General features: G+C 39.2%; 2 protein-coding genes across 2 annotated transcripts in view; both read left to right on the top strand.

Annotated features, from left to right (window-relative positions):
* The window catches only part of LOC103515824, a 24,932-nt gene extending 8,355 nt beyond the window's left edge, over positions 1–16,577 (top strand). Inside the window, exons 3-5 of the mRNA XM_008480764.2 lie at positions 30–362; positions 679–760; positions 16,115–16,577. Coding sequence (XP_008478986.1) covers positions 30–362; positions 679–760; positions 16,115–16,460 — 761 coding nt within the window. The 3' untranslated portion in view covers positions 16,461–16,577. The remainder of the gene's footprint in view (positions 1–29; positions 363–678; positions 761–16,114) is intronic.
* Positions 7,641–10,166, top strand: LOC113470173. Its single transcript, XM_026828409.1, has 4 exons — positions 7,641–7,883; positions 8,537–8,763; positions 9,685–9,807; positions 9,971–10,166. The coding sequence occupies exons 2-4, from the start codon at positions 8,551–8,553 to the stop codon at positions 10,148–10,150; spliced, it is 516 nt and encodes a 171-aa protein (XP_026684210.1). The 5' UTR covers positions 7,641–7,883; positions 8,537–8,550; the 3' UTR covers positions 10,151–10,166.
* Positions 16,578–17,225: the final 648 nt, after the last annotated feature.

Consider the following 17,225-nt stretch of genomic DNA (forward strand, 5'->3'; position numbering starts at 1 on the left):
CATTCAACATCTTCTATGCCCCCCAACAGAAGAGATCCGCTCCCCCGTAGTTCCCACGCTGGTCACCAAGCCCCCGCCCAGCGTGAGCAGCACCGTCGTCTACAAGCCAGTCATCACGCCCGCACCGCCCCGAGAGAAGCCCCGCCCGTTCACCTCTCGCCCCGCTAGCAGACCGCCAATTATTACCGCCACAGATGAGCCGCACATTGTAGTCGCCGGAGGCAGCGGTCATCCCCATGATAATGAAATACCGGACAGTGTGCATGCGAGAAATGATCTGACTGGGGCTAATGTACCGAGCAATATCCTGGAGGATGATAGGATACGAGACCCGTACATTGGAGGAGCTAAGCTCAACTTGGGTGAGTTTTGGGGGGTATACTCAAGGTTTTGCCCAACTCTATGGCCGAGTGGTCAAGAACACTAACTCTCAACCCGGAGGTGCTGGGTTCGAATCCCGACCAGGGCGGAAATTTTCTGACTAGACTTTTCCGTTCTTGGATAGGCATGGATGTAAAAGAATGTGCCATGAAGTAATGCGAAAGCGGTACCGAGGTACAATAAATCACTAGGTATTTTATATCCGTAGTTCAATGCAATAGGCTATAGCAGTTAGTTGTCAACTGATTTTGATCAAAATTCAAGTGTCATTTAATTCAATTTCTCTTTTTTTTGCAGGTGCCATCATTGCTTTGGGTGTGTTTGGTGGATTTGTGTTTTTGGCAGCTGTAGTCACAACCATAGTGATTCTAATTAGGAGGTAAGTTGATTTCAATCCTGTTGTTACAATGTTGTGATGTCATGTTTGAAACAACCCTTTAACATTTGTTTCTAGCTTAGAAGTATTTTAGATGTTGACTTTGTTTCTTCTAGGTAACCTTTCTAACAAAGCGCTTATGAAATGTCAAATTCAGAAGTGTTTAACAACCTAATGATATTTACACGTTTTCTGAAATTGGTTTGTTGTAGATCTCTTGAGATGTTCTTTCTATTTTAATATTGCTTTACCTAGTAGTATGTGTAGACTAAATCCGGCCCGAAGGACCAATTTTGGACACCTTGCCATCATTATAATTCTGTTTAACCCGCATGTATGTTTTGTTTGTTGCTTATTGACCATTAACCCATTTGATTTGCGGAATGTGTAGACTAAATCCGGCCCGAAGGACCAACTTTGGACACCTTGCCATCATTATAATTCTGTTTAACCCGCATGTATGTTTTGTTTGTTGCTTATTGACCATTAACCCATTTGATTTGCTTTCGTGTTATAAGTAGTTGTTCTTGTATTCTTTGCTATTTCCTGTTAGTTATTGTTTTTCTTGACTTTTTCTAATTTCGTGTTTAGTATGCCACATTGTCACCTATGTGGGAAATATTGAACAAGAGTAGTTTAGAAAGTTAGAAACTGTAGTAACTGATAAACCAATTACTTTTACTGAGTGTATATCACTATAGCTACTTTGATCCTCACCCATCAGAAATTTCCAAGGTATGGAAAAAAATACAATATACTCACTCACTCACTCACTCACTCACTCACTCACTCACTCACTCACTCCGATGGCGTATGAGGGATATATGAATCCCGTGCCTACCAGACTGCCTGCCTCCAAAGAACTCGATTACTCACTAAAATCATAAATTCTGCAGAAAACTCAACACCATGATGTTGTAGCCGGCGGTAGCGGACATCCCCATGATAATGAAATACCGGACAGTGTGCATGCGAGAAATGATCTGACAGCGGCTAATGTACCAAGCAATATCCTGGAGGATGATAGGATACGAGACCCGTATATTGGAGGAGCTAAGCTCAACTTGGGTGAGTTTTGATGGGTACTGGGTATACCTAAGTTTTAACCTGCCTCGGTGGTGTAGTGGTCAAGACGCTCGCCTGGTAAACAGGGCGTGGGCTCAATCCCAACCGAGGTATGGAATTTTATCCTCAATATAATTTGAGAATTTGACCACAATAATAGTAGTAGCCTACTGGTGGAGTAAAGGGACATTACAATAATTTGAGAATTTGACCACAATAATAGTAGTAGCCTACTGGTGGAGTAAAGGGACATTACAGTCCTATACGGGCAGAATAAATAAGCACTATTATTTTCTTGAAGGTAACCGAATTAATTGCAATGGGCTCCAGCGGTTATCAACTGATTTTGATCAAAATTCAAGTGCCATTTAATTCAATTTCTCTTTCTTTTGCAGGTGCCATCATTGCTTTGGGAGTGTTCGGTGGATTTGTGTTTTTGGCAGCTGTAGTCACAACCATAGTGATTCTAATTAGGAGGTAAGTTGATTTCAATACTGCTATTAACAGTTGTGATGTTTGAAATAACCCTTTATTTAACATGTTGTTAGCTTAGAAGTATTTTAGATGTTGACTTTGTTTCTTCTAGGTAATCTTTCTAACAAAGCGCTTATGAAATTGAAATACAGAAATGTTAAACAACTTAATATTTACACTTTTCTGAAATTGGTTTGTTGTAGATCTCTTGAGATGTTCTTTCCATTTTAATATTGCTTTACCTAGTAGTATGTGTAGACTAAATCCGGCCCGAAGGACCAATTTTGGACACCTTGCCATCATTATAATTCTGTTTAACCCGCATGTATGTTTTGTTTGTTGCTTATTGACCATTAACCCATTTGATTTGCTTTCGTGTTATAAGTAGTTGTTCTTGTATTCTTTGCTATTTCCTGTTAGTTATTGTTTTTCTTGACTTTTTCTAATTTCGTGTTTAGTATGCCACATTGTCACCTATGTGGGAAATATTGAACAAGAGTAGTTTAGAAAGTTAGAAACTGTAGTAACTGATAAACCAATTACTTTTACTGAGTGTATATCACTACTCTTTGCTATTTCCTGTTAGTTATGTAGGCTTATTGTTTTTCTTGACTTTTTCTAATTTCGTGTTTAGTATGTCACATTGTCACCTATGTGGGAAATATTGAACGAGTAGGTTAGAAACTGTATTAGTTGATAAACCAATGACTTACTGAGTGTATATCACTGCTACTTTTGATCCTCACCCATCAGAAATTTCCAAGGTACGGAAAAAATACAATACACTCACTCACTCCGATGGCTATATGAGGGTGTGGGGGAGAAAATACAATACACTTACACACTCACTCTGATCACGTATGAGAGATATGTGAATCCCGTGCCTACCAGACTGCCTGCCTCCAAAGAACTCGATTACTCACTAAAATCATAAATTCTGCAGAAAACTCAACATATATGAGGGATATGTTAATCCCGTGCCTACCAGACTGCCTGCCTCCAAAGAACTCGATTACTCACTAAAATCATAAATTCTGCAGAAAACTCAACACCATGATTCGTGATGGCCTGATATTCAATGAAAACATTCTGAAAGAATGCAGCAAGTGATATACGCTCGGTGCACAAGTATTTTTTCCTTTAGAATTAGAACACTCCTATTGTAGGTCCACAAAAGACTCCACTGAACCATTTAATCCCCACTTCAACCTGATTGATTCGACGATTGTTTTTACAGCGAAAAAAAGCATAAGGTCCCCCCCACTCAAAACTTACCATCGCTAAGTATTTTTTCCTTTAGAATTAGAACACTCCTATTGTAGGTCCAAAAAGACTCCACTGAACCATGTAATCCCCACTTCAACCTGATTGATTCGACGATTGTTTTTACAGCGAAAAAAAGCATAAGGTCCCCCCCACTCAAAACTTACCATCGCGATGGTACACTCTGTTAGCTTTACCATTCCCCGACCAACATGTAGGCAGACGAGAATTTTCCCGAGCCTACGGACGAAGGGCGGGCTATTTCTCCAACCCCATTTGACATGAGCCCCCCTACTACTGATGATGAACGTCAGTAGAAGTCTCGAACAAAGACTAGAAAATTTAACGCTCAAAGTACAAAAGTCAAAAAGGTACCCGAACTTTTTTGAACACCGTTTCTTTCACCGTTTTTTTTTAATACTCTTGGGCCAGCCACTTACTATCAGGCAGACCTGATCAGGTCCGCCTGTCAGGTCTACCTGATATTATGTATGCTCATCAGGTCTACCTGATAGTGAGTGGCTGGCCTTGGTTTTCACCTAGCACCACCACAATTTCACGACTCTTTTTCTCATTCTCAGTGTAGATATGAAAAGACAACCTTCAAGAAGTTGGTTAAAGAATACTCTTGGGCCAGCCACTTACTATCAGGCAGACCTGATCAGGTCCGCCTGTCAGGTCTACCTGATGGTGTGTGTGCTCATCAGTTAGACCTAACAGGCGAACTTTTTCAACCGTACCTGTCAGGTCAACCTGATATTATGTATGCTCATCAGGTCTACCTGATAGTGAGTGTATGGTCTTTTCACCTAGCACCACCACAATTTCACGACTCTTTTTCTCATTCTCAGTGTAGATATGAAAAGACAACCTTCAAGAAGTTGGTTAAAAACTAGGGATAAACTAGGTCTGTACATAACTTAGGTCAGGTTGGGTCCTTGGATGAGACCAAGCTTACTTAAATCTACTGATTTGAGAACTGACGATAAATAAGACTATGGACTATGGAATTATAAATACATGCTAAAATGACTACAATTAGGTATTAGGTATCAAAATTCAAAATCTTTCTTCACAGCACCAAACTTTGATTTGATGGAACATTTATTTACACTCACAACTTACTATCAATTTCAGTTCCGGGAATTTCTCTACTTTTTCCCCTAGGACTACCAGCACAGATTGATCTTCTTCTTTTTTCAATATCCCTGATCTATCTTTATTTATTTTTTGCATTTTTTAAATTGAAAAAACTATAGATATGTCAGAAATAATAAAGGAGGCTCTTAGTAATGATGTGAAGGTAGCCTCCGTGGCCGAGAGAGTATCACACTAGGCTTGCACTCCGGAGGTCCCGGGTTCGATTCACGGTGGGGTCGAAGTTTTTTCGGCTCTGTGCTTGGATTTCGGGGTACACTCAGCCTCGTCAGGACAATTGAGTAGCTACTTTAATCGAGAAGCGACCAGTGGCGGCATTACCAGAGTAAAAAGATTATTAAAATATGGAATTTGATTGCAAAGGAAGCACTTAGTAATGCTGTGATATCCATAAAAGTTGTGAAAAAGCTCTGCTTTACCACAAAGAATGTGAGATTTTTGATTTTAGAATAAACCTGCTCGAATGAGACTAAAAAGTCCCTTTGCCAGCCTAGTTGGTAGCGCGTCTGCCTTGCTTTTTTATCGCTTTATCTAAAGTGGCAGGATTCTCAAGATTGAACTCTTCCACCCAACCACTAATGTTTAATTATTAGGTAAAGAAAGAAAATAAAGCAAAACCTGTATGATGGTGTCCTGCATGTAGAAGCGATCCAGGGCGGAATCACTCAGGCCCAGCATGAACTGAACGTTGTCTATGATTACGTGACCTGTGTCGTACACGTACATTGCGTGCTCCACTGCCTATAGAATAATGGAGAATTTGTAGAAGATCAAGGGGCAAGCGACAATAATACGATTTCAAGTTAAATGCACCAGGTCCAAATGTATCATTGATGATAGGCAACGTAACCCCAACCACAATGGTTGAGAAGACTGAAGAACCATCTCCCACTCAGAGGAAATATGTGTAGTGTTCTCAAATTCTAGCATTGACTTGGTGGGACAAGGTTTTTTCAATTTTGATTCCAACTCGTCCCATGGGCCTGACATTCTGCAGTTAAAACACATGTAATGTCCTGGAAATAAAAGGAGAAATCACTGTGATAAATCCATGTCCCACTCAGAGGAAATATGTGTAGTGTTCTCAAATTCTAGCATTGACTTGGTGGGACAAGGTGTTTTCAATTTCGATTCCAACTCGTCCCATGGGCCTGACATTCTGCAGTTAAAACACATGTAATGTCCTGGAAATAAAAGGAGAAATCACTGTGATAAATTTAGGTACCCACTTTGATTGAGAGTGATGACCCTGGACATTGTAAGACTAGAAATCAGACTTAGAGGATCCATGGCCCAAAGCACCTTTTTTGTTAGGTATTAAGTTTTCTAACAACCCATCTACAAGCATCTGTGCACTGATGTAACCTCACCTGTTTTTTTATTGACAAAAATATTATTCTGACTAGAAGCTTGGCACTGTGTTGCTATGCAAGTATACCCATCATGAAACATCAGCCCATTTTCTTTTAATGCTGATTTCACTGATTCTGTGTCCACACTTTGAAAACTTGTCTGAGAAATATCATGAAAGCATTTAGTACTGGGGAGTGATTTTGGCATACTCAAAAGCTTTCGATTGTATCTTCTCACACAATAGGTTTGTGGGTAGTGCACTGATATGGGATTGATCATGACTGAAGAACTTTTGAGAGCTGATTGTGCCCTGGTCAGACAATGAAGACTAGTAAAGAGACTCATGATTGACTGACAGCCTGACAGGAAACTGATCCATTAACACCTTTTCATTTTGGGAATCTTTTCTAGGAGTTACACAGCAACACTACAAAATTTGTTGAGGATTTCGAGATTTGGAATACAACCACTGTATGACTGTATTCATTTAGCATATTGATTTATTGAATAAACACTAAACACTTATTAGTATATTAGTTATTAGAATAGTATTTTAACTAAAAAAGCACAAACTTCCCAGTGTTGTTACGCTCGAGACTTGCAATTGTCGTACCAAACTGTTGAAAATGTCGTATTTTACACAAAATAGTCGTACACTTACATTCAGTGTTGTTACGCTCGAGACTTGCAATTGTCGTACCAAACTGTTGAAAATGTCGTATTTTACACAAAATAGTCGTACACTTACACAGGCTATTTTATTTTATGATGCTACATGATGTAAGAAGATGCTCGCATCTTCTTACATCATGCTCACATCAGAGTGGGGATGAATTTTTTGGAAACGCCTCTGCGACCCTAGTGGAAGAATAATGAACTTTCAATTTATTCCGCGCTGTTTCAAAAACCACAATTCTAGGACGATATTACCTATGATGTTAAAGTCTCTTTAATCAATAATAATAGATAAATATAATAATGGCTAGTAAGCACTAAACTGATCCATTAACACTTTTTCATTTTGGGAATCTTTTCTAGGAGTTACACAGCAACGCTACAAAATTTGTTGAGGATTTCGAGATTTGGAATACAACCACTGTATTCATTTAGCATATTGAATAAACACTAAACACTTATTAGTTATTAGAATAGAACTAAAAAAGCACAAACTTCCTGATTTTTGGCACTCTTTTGTTTACAAAATGTTTGAAAAGCTCATCCATGCATTTCGCGGTTCGTTTGAATTTCATCAGCTGTTTGGGCAGTCCACAAAATTTTTGTTCTCTGTGGATTAAAATACCTCTGTGCTCTGTGTGTTGACGATTTTCCTATTTCCTCGATTTTTTTCCATTTTCTCTAAAGGCAGAAAGATCTCAAAAAAATTGTGAAATTTAAAAAGAAAAGCCTAAAAGAAACCCATAAAACTAAGAGGAAAGTGTTAAAAATGTTCTGTAGCATACAATTAAAACTATTGTAATCACATTCAGTTATCTTTGTTTCCATATTGTATAGTTTGCATCTGTGTGGAAAAACAATCTGTCTAGGGACTGCATCAAAAATTTGGATTCTCCGATTTTTTTCCATTTTCTCTAAAGGCAGAAAGATCTCAAAAAAATTGTGAAATTCAAAAAGAAAAGCCTAAAAGAAACCCATAAAACTAGAGGAAAGTGTTAAAAATGTTCTGTAGCATACAATTAAAACTATTGTAATCACGTTCAGTTATCTTTGTTTCCATATTGTATAGTTTGCATCTGTGTGGAAAAACAATCTGTCTAGGGACTGCATCAAAAATTTGGATTCTCTCCTGCTAAGGGTAAGTACTTATATTGACCAAAATATTCTCTTCTTTTTGATTTTACAATCTTAAATACCTCCCATTTTGCATTTTGGGTTGTCTAGTAGTCTAGCACATAAGGGTAAGTACTTATATACTATATTGACCAAAATATTCTCTTCTTTTTGATTTTACAATCTTAAATACCTCCCATTTTGCATTTTGGGTTGTCTAGTAGTCTAGCACTTCAGGTGTTATCTCATATTGCTGATACAATGATGTAATCGGTAAGAGTTAACTTTCTCTAGTCAGGATTAAAAAACCTGTACAGGTACTTTGATCTTGATTGACTCTGGTCATGGTCCTCATTTTTTAAGGTAGTCAAAACGTCAAGACAGGGGAACCATTTACAAGTTTTCCTGTGCATTGGATTCAAAGCAGGTGTGTACTTTTCTTGGTACTTTGTAAAATTGGCCCATGTGTTTATAATGTCATTAGGAGCTATAAAGATGTAGGTAGAAGAGTATGTAAAATAGGCCCATGTGTTTATAATGTCATTAGGAGCTATAAAGATGTAGGTAGAAGAGTAAAGTTCTATACTTTCAGAGACTATATTGATGTATTCTTTAGAATTTGCAAGCAAGGTCCTAATTGTTTCTAGAATTCATCATTTTTCAATTGAAAACTTTCAGGGGTTCCAAGTGCAATGAATCCTGAATCAAACAACATTTCTTCATCTAGTGCCGAAGAAGTGTCAACATCCAATAATGCACAAGCAAATGTTGTTTCATCCAACACACAACAACAACCTCAAGGGCCAACATCTACCTCATCGGTGCAGCCTCAAGTAGCCAACCATCCCTCATCCCTGTTTGGTGTTATCAGAGGCAAGGTTGTGCAACCTTTTAAAACAAGAACTGTGAGTATTACTTATTTATTAGGTATTCAGGACTTTTATTTTTTCACTTTCAGAGCTGATTAAATAATGATGTAGATACATACCTTCAGTACTTAGCATGTATTATGATAGTTTACTCTAAACTGCAAGACCATCCCTTTCAAGAATGGGCTATATTTATTTACATTCCATGATGACCTTATTGCTACAGAGATATTTTTAATAATTTATATTTACCTATTTTCACGAAAATGGCCTAATGGTCAATTCTTGACATTAGCTATTAGCATATTTTATACCTGCTGTGGTTGTGCTTCAATGTTAAAACATACTTAATTTTCAACCATTTGTTTATTTACTTACTTGAATTTTTTTATTTTTTCACTTTCAGAGCTGATTAAATAATGATGTAGATACATACCTACAGTACTTAGCATGTATTATGATAGTTTACTCTAAACTGCAAGACCATCCCTTTCAGGAATGGGCTATATTTATTTACATTCCATGATGACCTTATTGCTACAGAGATATTTTTAATAATTTATATTTACTTATTTTCACAAAAATGGCCTAATGGTCAATTCTTGACATTAGCTAATAGCATATTTTATACCTGCTGTGGTTGTGCTTCAATGTTAAAACATACTTAATTTTCAACCATTTGTTTATTTACTCACTTGAATTTTCAACCATTTGTTTCAGAAACTCATCAATAATCCAGGATTAAAAACATACTTGATTTTCAACCATTTGTTTATTTACTTACTTGAATTTTCAACCATTTGTTTCAGAAACTCATCAATAATCCAGGATTAGTACCACCAATACTTCCTGTGATTCCTTTTATCTCAAGAAATGACATGAAATTGGCAACATTACGACGGTTAATTTTCAACCATTTGTTATTTACTTACTTGAATTTTCAACCATTTGTTTCAGAAACTCATCAATAATCCAGGATTAGTACCACCAATACTTCCTGTGATTCCTGTTTCAACTTTCCCCAAAGGACCACCTGTTTCCAAATTCAAATATGTGAAACCTGGATTGGATAAAACAAAGGTAATATAATTTAATAAAAATAAACCATAAATAAAGTACATAATTGACTATTATCTAGAAATGCTTTAAAATACACCATTGTACAAAGCACCATATTATTAAAAGAGGAAAGGAGAACTTCCAACTTCTTGGTATTTAACATGAATTTTCTAATCATTTTCAGGTTCAAAATACAGCTGCAACATTGGTGAACAAGAAACTTCCTTCAGATGAAAACCAACCTAAATCTGCAGAAGTAAACACATCAGCAGCCAACAATGTGACCAAACCTCCTCCAAAACCTCTTTCAGAATTAGGTAAGTATAGAAGGGGAGGAGGGGAAATAAGTATGGAAATCAAATAAATATTGAAGTACATAGAGGAACTTGGAATGTGGACACTATTTCAGTAAAATATTGCTAGATGGTATTTGAGGGATTGAGGGGTATAATATCTCCAAGTCTATCAAGACAGTAGGTCTATCAAAACCTAAATTCATGAACAGTAAAATTGATAACAGTGACCTGCCCCAATTGTAGACCTCACTCGGAAATAAGGTCCGTCCGGGCCCCCAAACGCTCTAGACTTGGACTAAAATTTGAAAAACCAAAAATCAAACTAAGTAACCCAGGACACTGGTAAACCAGGGGGAAAAAAAAAACAAATGTCACTGGTGGGTACTGTTACTAAAGAAATGACACATGATTCCCTTTGACCTATGAGGATTATGATGGAACCAAGAAAGAGAACTACTCAGTCAATGAGTTAGAGCCTAACCCCAATAGGTACATGCAAAGAGTTGAAGAGAAGTGTGAAGAATGAGTGAGTTATAAAAAAGAACTACTCTACTCAGTGAGTCTGATCCGAACCCCAATATTTGTATAGTATAGAGTTGAATATTGAGTTGCATTTTTATGGGGATCTCACTCATTGACCGAGTAGTCCACTTACACTTACCCTTTGGACGCCCAGTACTAAAATATTCTAAATTCTAAACCGTGGCGAAGCACGGGTAACCTGCTAGTGGTCAAATAATGAAAATAACTGACCCTCCAGATTGACTCACAAAGCACGAGCTTTTCTCTATATCTTCGATTTCCTTTGCAGACTTTTTTTTTTATATTAAGATGTTTAAGTAAACGCACTAATTTTATGCAGTTACATAAACATTTACATTTATAACTAGGTAGTTGGTTGGTATAACAATAGTTATATAGGTGAAACAATAATAATAACATCAAAAAAGTAATAAGATTAATAATAAAAAAAAAAAATCAGTGAACTTACAATTAAGCTAGACTATGCTAGATTTACGTGGTCCTTTGTGTTGAGGAGTCTCTCTGCCACACTAACATAACTCCCCCGTGACATAGCGAAGTCCAGTGACATCTATTCTCGTTATTCTAAACCCATATATTCTATTTCTCAGGGTGGTTTCAATCAGTTCACGGATCATCCACCAGGTCCTGCCACGGGTGGTCCTCCTCCGTTTGGTCGTCGTGAGAGGAGCAGATCTCTATCCCCATATCCACTGAGGAGACGATCCTATTCCCGGTCTCGATCTAGATCCCCACGCTCTGGCAGATTCCTACGCTCCCCGCCACGGAGGTGAGTTAGAGATTTTGGTCCTTCATACCAACATTCTTGTGAGCGTTCCTTTCCCATGTCAGTCAAAAACCAAAAACTAACCAATCTCTTGTTTCTTTTAGTGGTGGGCCAAAGAACTAACTACTCTCTTTTTTCTTTCAGTCGTGGACCAGGGGGCGTAGACCGGAGGGGGCCTGAACCGCGCGGCCCCGGGGATCGAAGACCTTCACCTTTTGTCGATTTCTCATACCAAAAGGTTCCCATAGTCATAGACGTTGGTTGTTCATGTTTTACGACTAAGGTCAGTTGATTGAACTTGTTGATTTTGCTTTGATCTCTTGAAGACTCAGTAACTTTGTAAAGCTACATATCATCATTAAAGGGGGGAATAATATTGATTTTGCTTTGGTCCTTCATACCAACACTCTTGTGAGCGTTCCTTTCCCATGTCAGTCAAAAACCAAAAACTAACCAATCTCTTGTTTCTTTTAGTCGTGGACCAAAGAACTAACCACTCTCTTTTTTCTTTCAGTCGTGGACCAGGGGGCGTAGACCGGAGGGGGCCTGAACCGCGCGGCCCCGGGGATCGAAGACCTTCACCCAGACGCGAAGGCGGATTCCCGCGGTCCTACAACTCACGAGGCGGTGGCCGAAACAATCGCAACTTTGGCGGTCGTAACGATCGGTTCCCGCGAGACAGACGCGACGACAGAGATCGGCATTATGACCGGTATGACGGACATCGGGATGGTGATCGTTATGGGGATCGGGAAAGAGATGTTGACAGATTTGGTGATCGGGCCACGGAGGTAAGTTAGAGATGTGTAAAGAGTGAGTGCATTTAGGAAAGAGAACTACTCAGTCAATGAGTTAGAGCCTAACCCCAATAGGTACATGCAAAGAGTTGAAGAGAAGTGTGAAGAATGAGTGAGTTATAAAAAAGAACTACTCTACTCAGTGAGTCAGATCCGAACCCCAATATTTGTATAGAGTTGAATATTGTGTTGCATTTTTATGGGGATCTCACTCATTGACCGAGTAGTCCACTTACCCTTTGGACGCCCAGAATAATATCTCAACTTGATGATTGATTGTATTTACTATTGTATTTTATAACTATTTTACTATTGGATAACTGATTGATTGATCCATAAATGTCACTCCTCGTGATAAAAAAAAAAGTGTCGTACCTCTATCATATTTAAATTATTACTAAAGGAAAGGTAAGATAAAGGAGGGTAACACTGACAAAAAATAAAATTTGAAAAAAGGTGCAGTAAAAGAAGAAAACTGAAGGATCTAACCCCACTGTAGGACGCCCAGAATAATATCTCAACTTGATGATTGATTGTATTTACTATTGTATTTTAAGTATAACTATTTTACTATTGGATAACTGATTGATTGATCGATAAATGTCACTCCTCGTGATAAAAAAAGTGTCGTACCTCTGTCATATTTAAATTATTACTAAAGGAAAGGCAAGATAAAGGAGGGTAACACTGACAAAAAATAAAATTTGAAAAAAGGTGCAGTAAAAGAAGAAAACTGAAGGATCTAACCCCACTGTAAATGATCCATTTCAGATCCCCACGCCCTCGTTCTAGGTCGCCTAGAAGGTCCCCACCGTCGAGATTAATGCGAGCTAGGTCAGGTTCTCGGTCTAGATCTCGCTCGCCCTATTCTAGACCTGTGGGCAAGCGAATGAGGAGCAATTCCCGGGATAGAAACCAATGGAGGTAAGACAAGACTGTTGTCTACTATCGTAATAATAAAGGAAGGACGGGCTAATAAGTAGTTTAAGTAATGCTTTTTTAAGGTGTTTAATGTCACTGTATAACTGCTAATGTTTTTAGTGGGTCTTTTGTGCCATTCGGCGATAAGCTTTCTGCCTCTTCACCCAGCATGTGTGGGACCCGAAAATTTGGAATCACGCGATTGGCTAAATGGTCGCTCATCTTTATAACATCCATTAAGACAATTCTAAGAACAGTCATAAAAAAACTGCTTTATATGGCGAGAAGGGAAATAGATTTTTTTTTTTTAAAAAAAAAAAGAAAGGTTATTTTGACTGAATTTTATTTTTTTTTTTATCTTGATTTTCATAAAGGAAGGACGGGCTAATAAGTAGTTTAAGTAATGCTTTTTTAAGGGGTTCAATGTCACTGTATAACTGCTAATGTTTTTAGTGGGTCTTTTGTGCCATTCGGCGATGAGCTTTCTGCCTTTCTGATGAGCTTTCAAGTATTGAGATTTTTTTCTTAACTGGTGTTCTGTGTCCATGTGTTAATCTATCGATTGATTTGTTAAATAAAATTTTAATCAATTTCCACGGTAATTTTAGGTTCAGAAAGCGACGTTCGTTCTCGCCTCCGTCTCCCAGGAGACGATTTGTACGTCGCTCCAGGAGCTAAAAGGTTTGATAGAGGGAACTGTAACTGCTAAGGTCTTATCGTCTCAAAATGGAAGAGAGAAGGAAGACAGGATAGGAGAAAACCAGCCGTTCCGAGAACGGACCTTACGCCTTCAGGATAAAATCCGCCCCGGGCGGGAATCGAACCCGCGGTCTAGCGCTTACAGGGCAGATGCGCTAATAACCAAGCTGGCAAAAGAAAAAAAAAAAATACGTATGGTTTTCACAAATTTGCGGGCTACGAAACCAAAGTAGAAATTCACCAAATTCTCACTGTAAATGATTTTTTTATTAGCTCAAAAAACTGTCTAAAATCGCGTTCTTTTTCTTTCCCACAGAACCGAAGAATTGTGGCCGACCCGAGCAACCTCCTAACTCTACCATGCTGGCTGAAAATTTCAACGTGGGCTCCACAGTGGAATATTCTTGCGACGAAGGACACCTCCTTGTGGGTCCACCGTCCAGAGTGTGTCTCCCTACAGGGTTCTATAATGAATTCCCTCCCGTGTGTAAACGTAAGTACCTAATATTATTGAAACGGACTCGGAAAAAAGTATGGAAGTAAGCAAGTAGGTACTAGGTTCCTATTACAGAGGGAACGGTAACTGCTAAGGCCTTATGGTCCACTTACAGTGAAGTATTGTCATTCCACTCCCAGGTTGCATAGATGGAAGTGCCGCCCCGAAAGGGAAGAGAGAAGGAAGACAGGATAGGAGAAAACCAGCCATTTCGAGAACGAACCTTATCTTTTTGGGAAAAATCCACCCCCGGCGGTAATCGTTAATATTATTGAAACGGACTCGGAAAAAAAAGTATGGAAGTAAGTAAGTAGGTACTAGGTACCTATTATAGAGGGAACGGTAACTGCTAAGGCCTTATGGTCCACCTACAGTGAAGTATTGTCATTCCACACCCAGGTTGCATAGATGGAAGTGCCGCCCCGAAAGCGAAGAGAGAAGGAAGACAGGATAGGAGAAAACCAGCCGTTTCGAGAACGAACCTTATCTTTTTGGGAAAAATCCACCCCGGGCGGTAATCCAATCCGCGACTTAGCGCTTATAAAGCAGACGCGCAATCCCTCCAAGCTAACTGGGCTGGCAACCCTTCTTTCCGTGCAAGTGGTGCAATATTAGACTGTTGAGATGAAGGAAAACATGTCCTAATTCGACAGTCTAAACAAAGCACTAATTTCTAATATCTTTTTGTGCTTGCTTTGCTTTCCGTGTCCATGAGATAGACTTTCACATTTCTTGTCTTTTTGTGCTTGCTTTGCTTTCCATGTCCATGAGATGGACTTTCATCTTTCTTGTAAGAACGGATAGGTACCCTACCCTGAAATTCTGGAATAATAATAATAATAATAGTGCTGATTTATACTGCTCGCATAGGACTGAAAAGTCCCTTTACTCCAGCAGTAGGCTACTACTATCGTGCAAGTGCTGGTGCAATATTAGACTGTTGAGATGAAGGGATTACATGTCCTAATTGGACAGTCTAAACAAAGCACTAATTTCTTATATCTTTTTGTGCTTGCTTTGCTTTCCATGTCCATGAGATAGACTTTCATCTTTCTTGTAAGAACAGATAGGTACCCTACCCTGAAATTCTGGAATAGGTAAGAACGGGATGGTTTACCTTTACAAATACCTCAAGAAAAACGAGTTTGCCATGCTTGTTTCAGAGTATAACTCAACAAGAGATTGGGTTCTTTGTAAATACCATTTCTTGTAAGAACGAATAGGTACCCTACCCTGAAATTCTGGAATAGGTAAGAACGGGATGGTTTCGTGTTCCAGGAATTCAATGTGGCTTGCCCGCGGACATCTTGCTTGTAAATATTTCCTTCTGGACATTACGCCTTGTCTCCCTATCCAAACAACGGGGATGGATTCTTGAATTCGAAGAAATGAGTTCAAAAGGTAGGTAATCCCAAGTGCTTGTTGATAATGACATACGAGTAGAAGGGTAAACAAGGTAGAAAACGAAACCTACCTCTACTGTCAACACTATTAACTCTTACTGCAGAGGTTGCTGGTTCAAATCCCGACCGAAGCTTTTTCCGCATTGACTGCATTTAATTTAAGACTTACTCAGTTCTGAAGAAATAATCCAACGATTCCGAGATAATCATCTCAAAATCTTGGGAAAAAATCATCTCAAAACCAAAATAATAAATACTAGAATGACAAATGGAGTGAAAATCACCAAATAGTATGGACTATGGACCAAAAATGTACATATTTTGTACGTTTTTTAACCATAGCTCTAGTATGATAGATGACCTTTCGCCACAATACCTTACTAACACCTCGCCCGTTCGCTCCACAGAAACCGAAGTGCCAAACATTATCGTCACCGCCCGTCGCCAGACTGCCACACGGTCGCCTCCTACGACTCTTCCAGCTCCGAATCCCGCGGCGGTCTCAATCGCTACTACCGCCAAGCTTGGGAGAACCTGCACCAGTCCACGAGCAGCAAGATGTCCCACGCGCCCCTCCGCAGGAAAGACACCGAAGTTATGCGGGACGGGAGTGAACTCATGGTGAGCGATGTGGCAGGGTATCCTCCCGGCCACAGGGATAAAAAGAGACACCACCATCATCATCACCACCACCAGAGCAGCTCGGATTTGAGACACCACGGCGTGGGACATTCGTCTAGGAGTAGATATTGAGACCCCAACTCAGTTCACGGGGCCATTTGTGAGAGGTATGATGTTGTATAAGCCTGTCTGGCTGAGGGACTGTAAACAGAGAGTAGATCAGCGTCTAGCTAGGGGACTATAAACAGGGAGTAGACTAGTCCAAATTTCCTTAGCAGGACCACTACACCACCGAGGAATAGGTAAGAACGGGATGGTTTCGTGTTCCAGGAATTCAATGTGGCTTGCCCGCGGACATCCCCAACGGAGGCTTCACCCTCATCAACGGAACAGTCAGCTATCTGAGCGAAGTCATGTATTTCTGTGACGAGGGCTACAAGATATCTGGAAGACCACACCTGACCTGCGATCTGGATGAGAGATGGGACGGACCCCCACCTAGATGTCAAAGTAAGCAAAAATATGACACTCTAACATTTGGTGGATTTCACCAATGACTTAATGAGAGATTTTACTAATAAGACAATGACTGGATTTATTTTAAGACTTACTCAGTTCTGACGAAATAATCCAACGATTCCGAGATAATCATCTCAAAATCTTGGGAAAAAATCATCTCAAAATCAAAATAATAAATACTCGAATGACAGATGGAGTGAACATCACCAAATAGTATGGACTATGGACTAAAAATGTACATATTTTGTACATTTTTTAACCATAGCTCTAGTATGATAGATGACCCTTCGCCACAATACCTTACTAACACTCCGCCCGTTCGCTCCACAGAAACCGAAGTGCCAAACATTATCGTCACCGCCCGTCGCCAGACTGTCA

Source organism: Diaphorina citri, unplaced genomic scaffold, assembly GCF_000475195.1.
Source record: "Diaphorina citri unplaced genomic scaffold, Diaci psyllid genome assembly version 1.1 scaffold1420, whole genome shotgun sequence".
NCBI lineage: Eukaryota > Metazoa > Arthropoda > Insecta > Hemiptera > Psyllidae > Diaphorina > Diaphorina citri.

Coding starts and splice junctions, on each gene's coding strand:
- LOC113470173 (XM_026828409.1), top strand. CDS start 8,551: ATGAATCCTGAATCAAACAACATTTCTTCATCTAGTGCCGAAGAAGTG. Junction 8,764..9,684: donor AACCTTTTAAAACAAGAACT/GTGAGTATTACT, acceptor CATTTGTTTCAG/AAACTCATCAATAATCCAGG. Junction 9,808..9,970: donor CTGGATTGGATAAAACAAAG/GTAATATAATTT, acceptor AATCATTTTCAG/GTTCAAAATACAGCTGCAAC.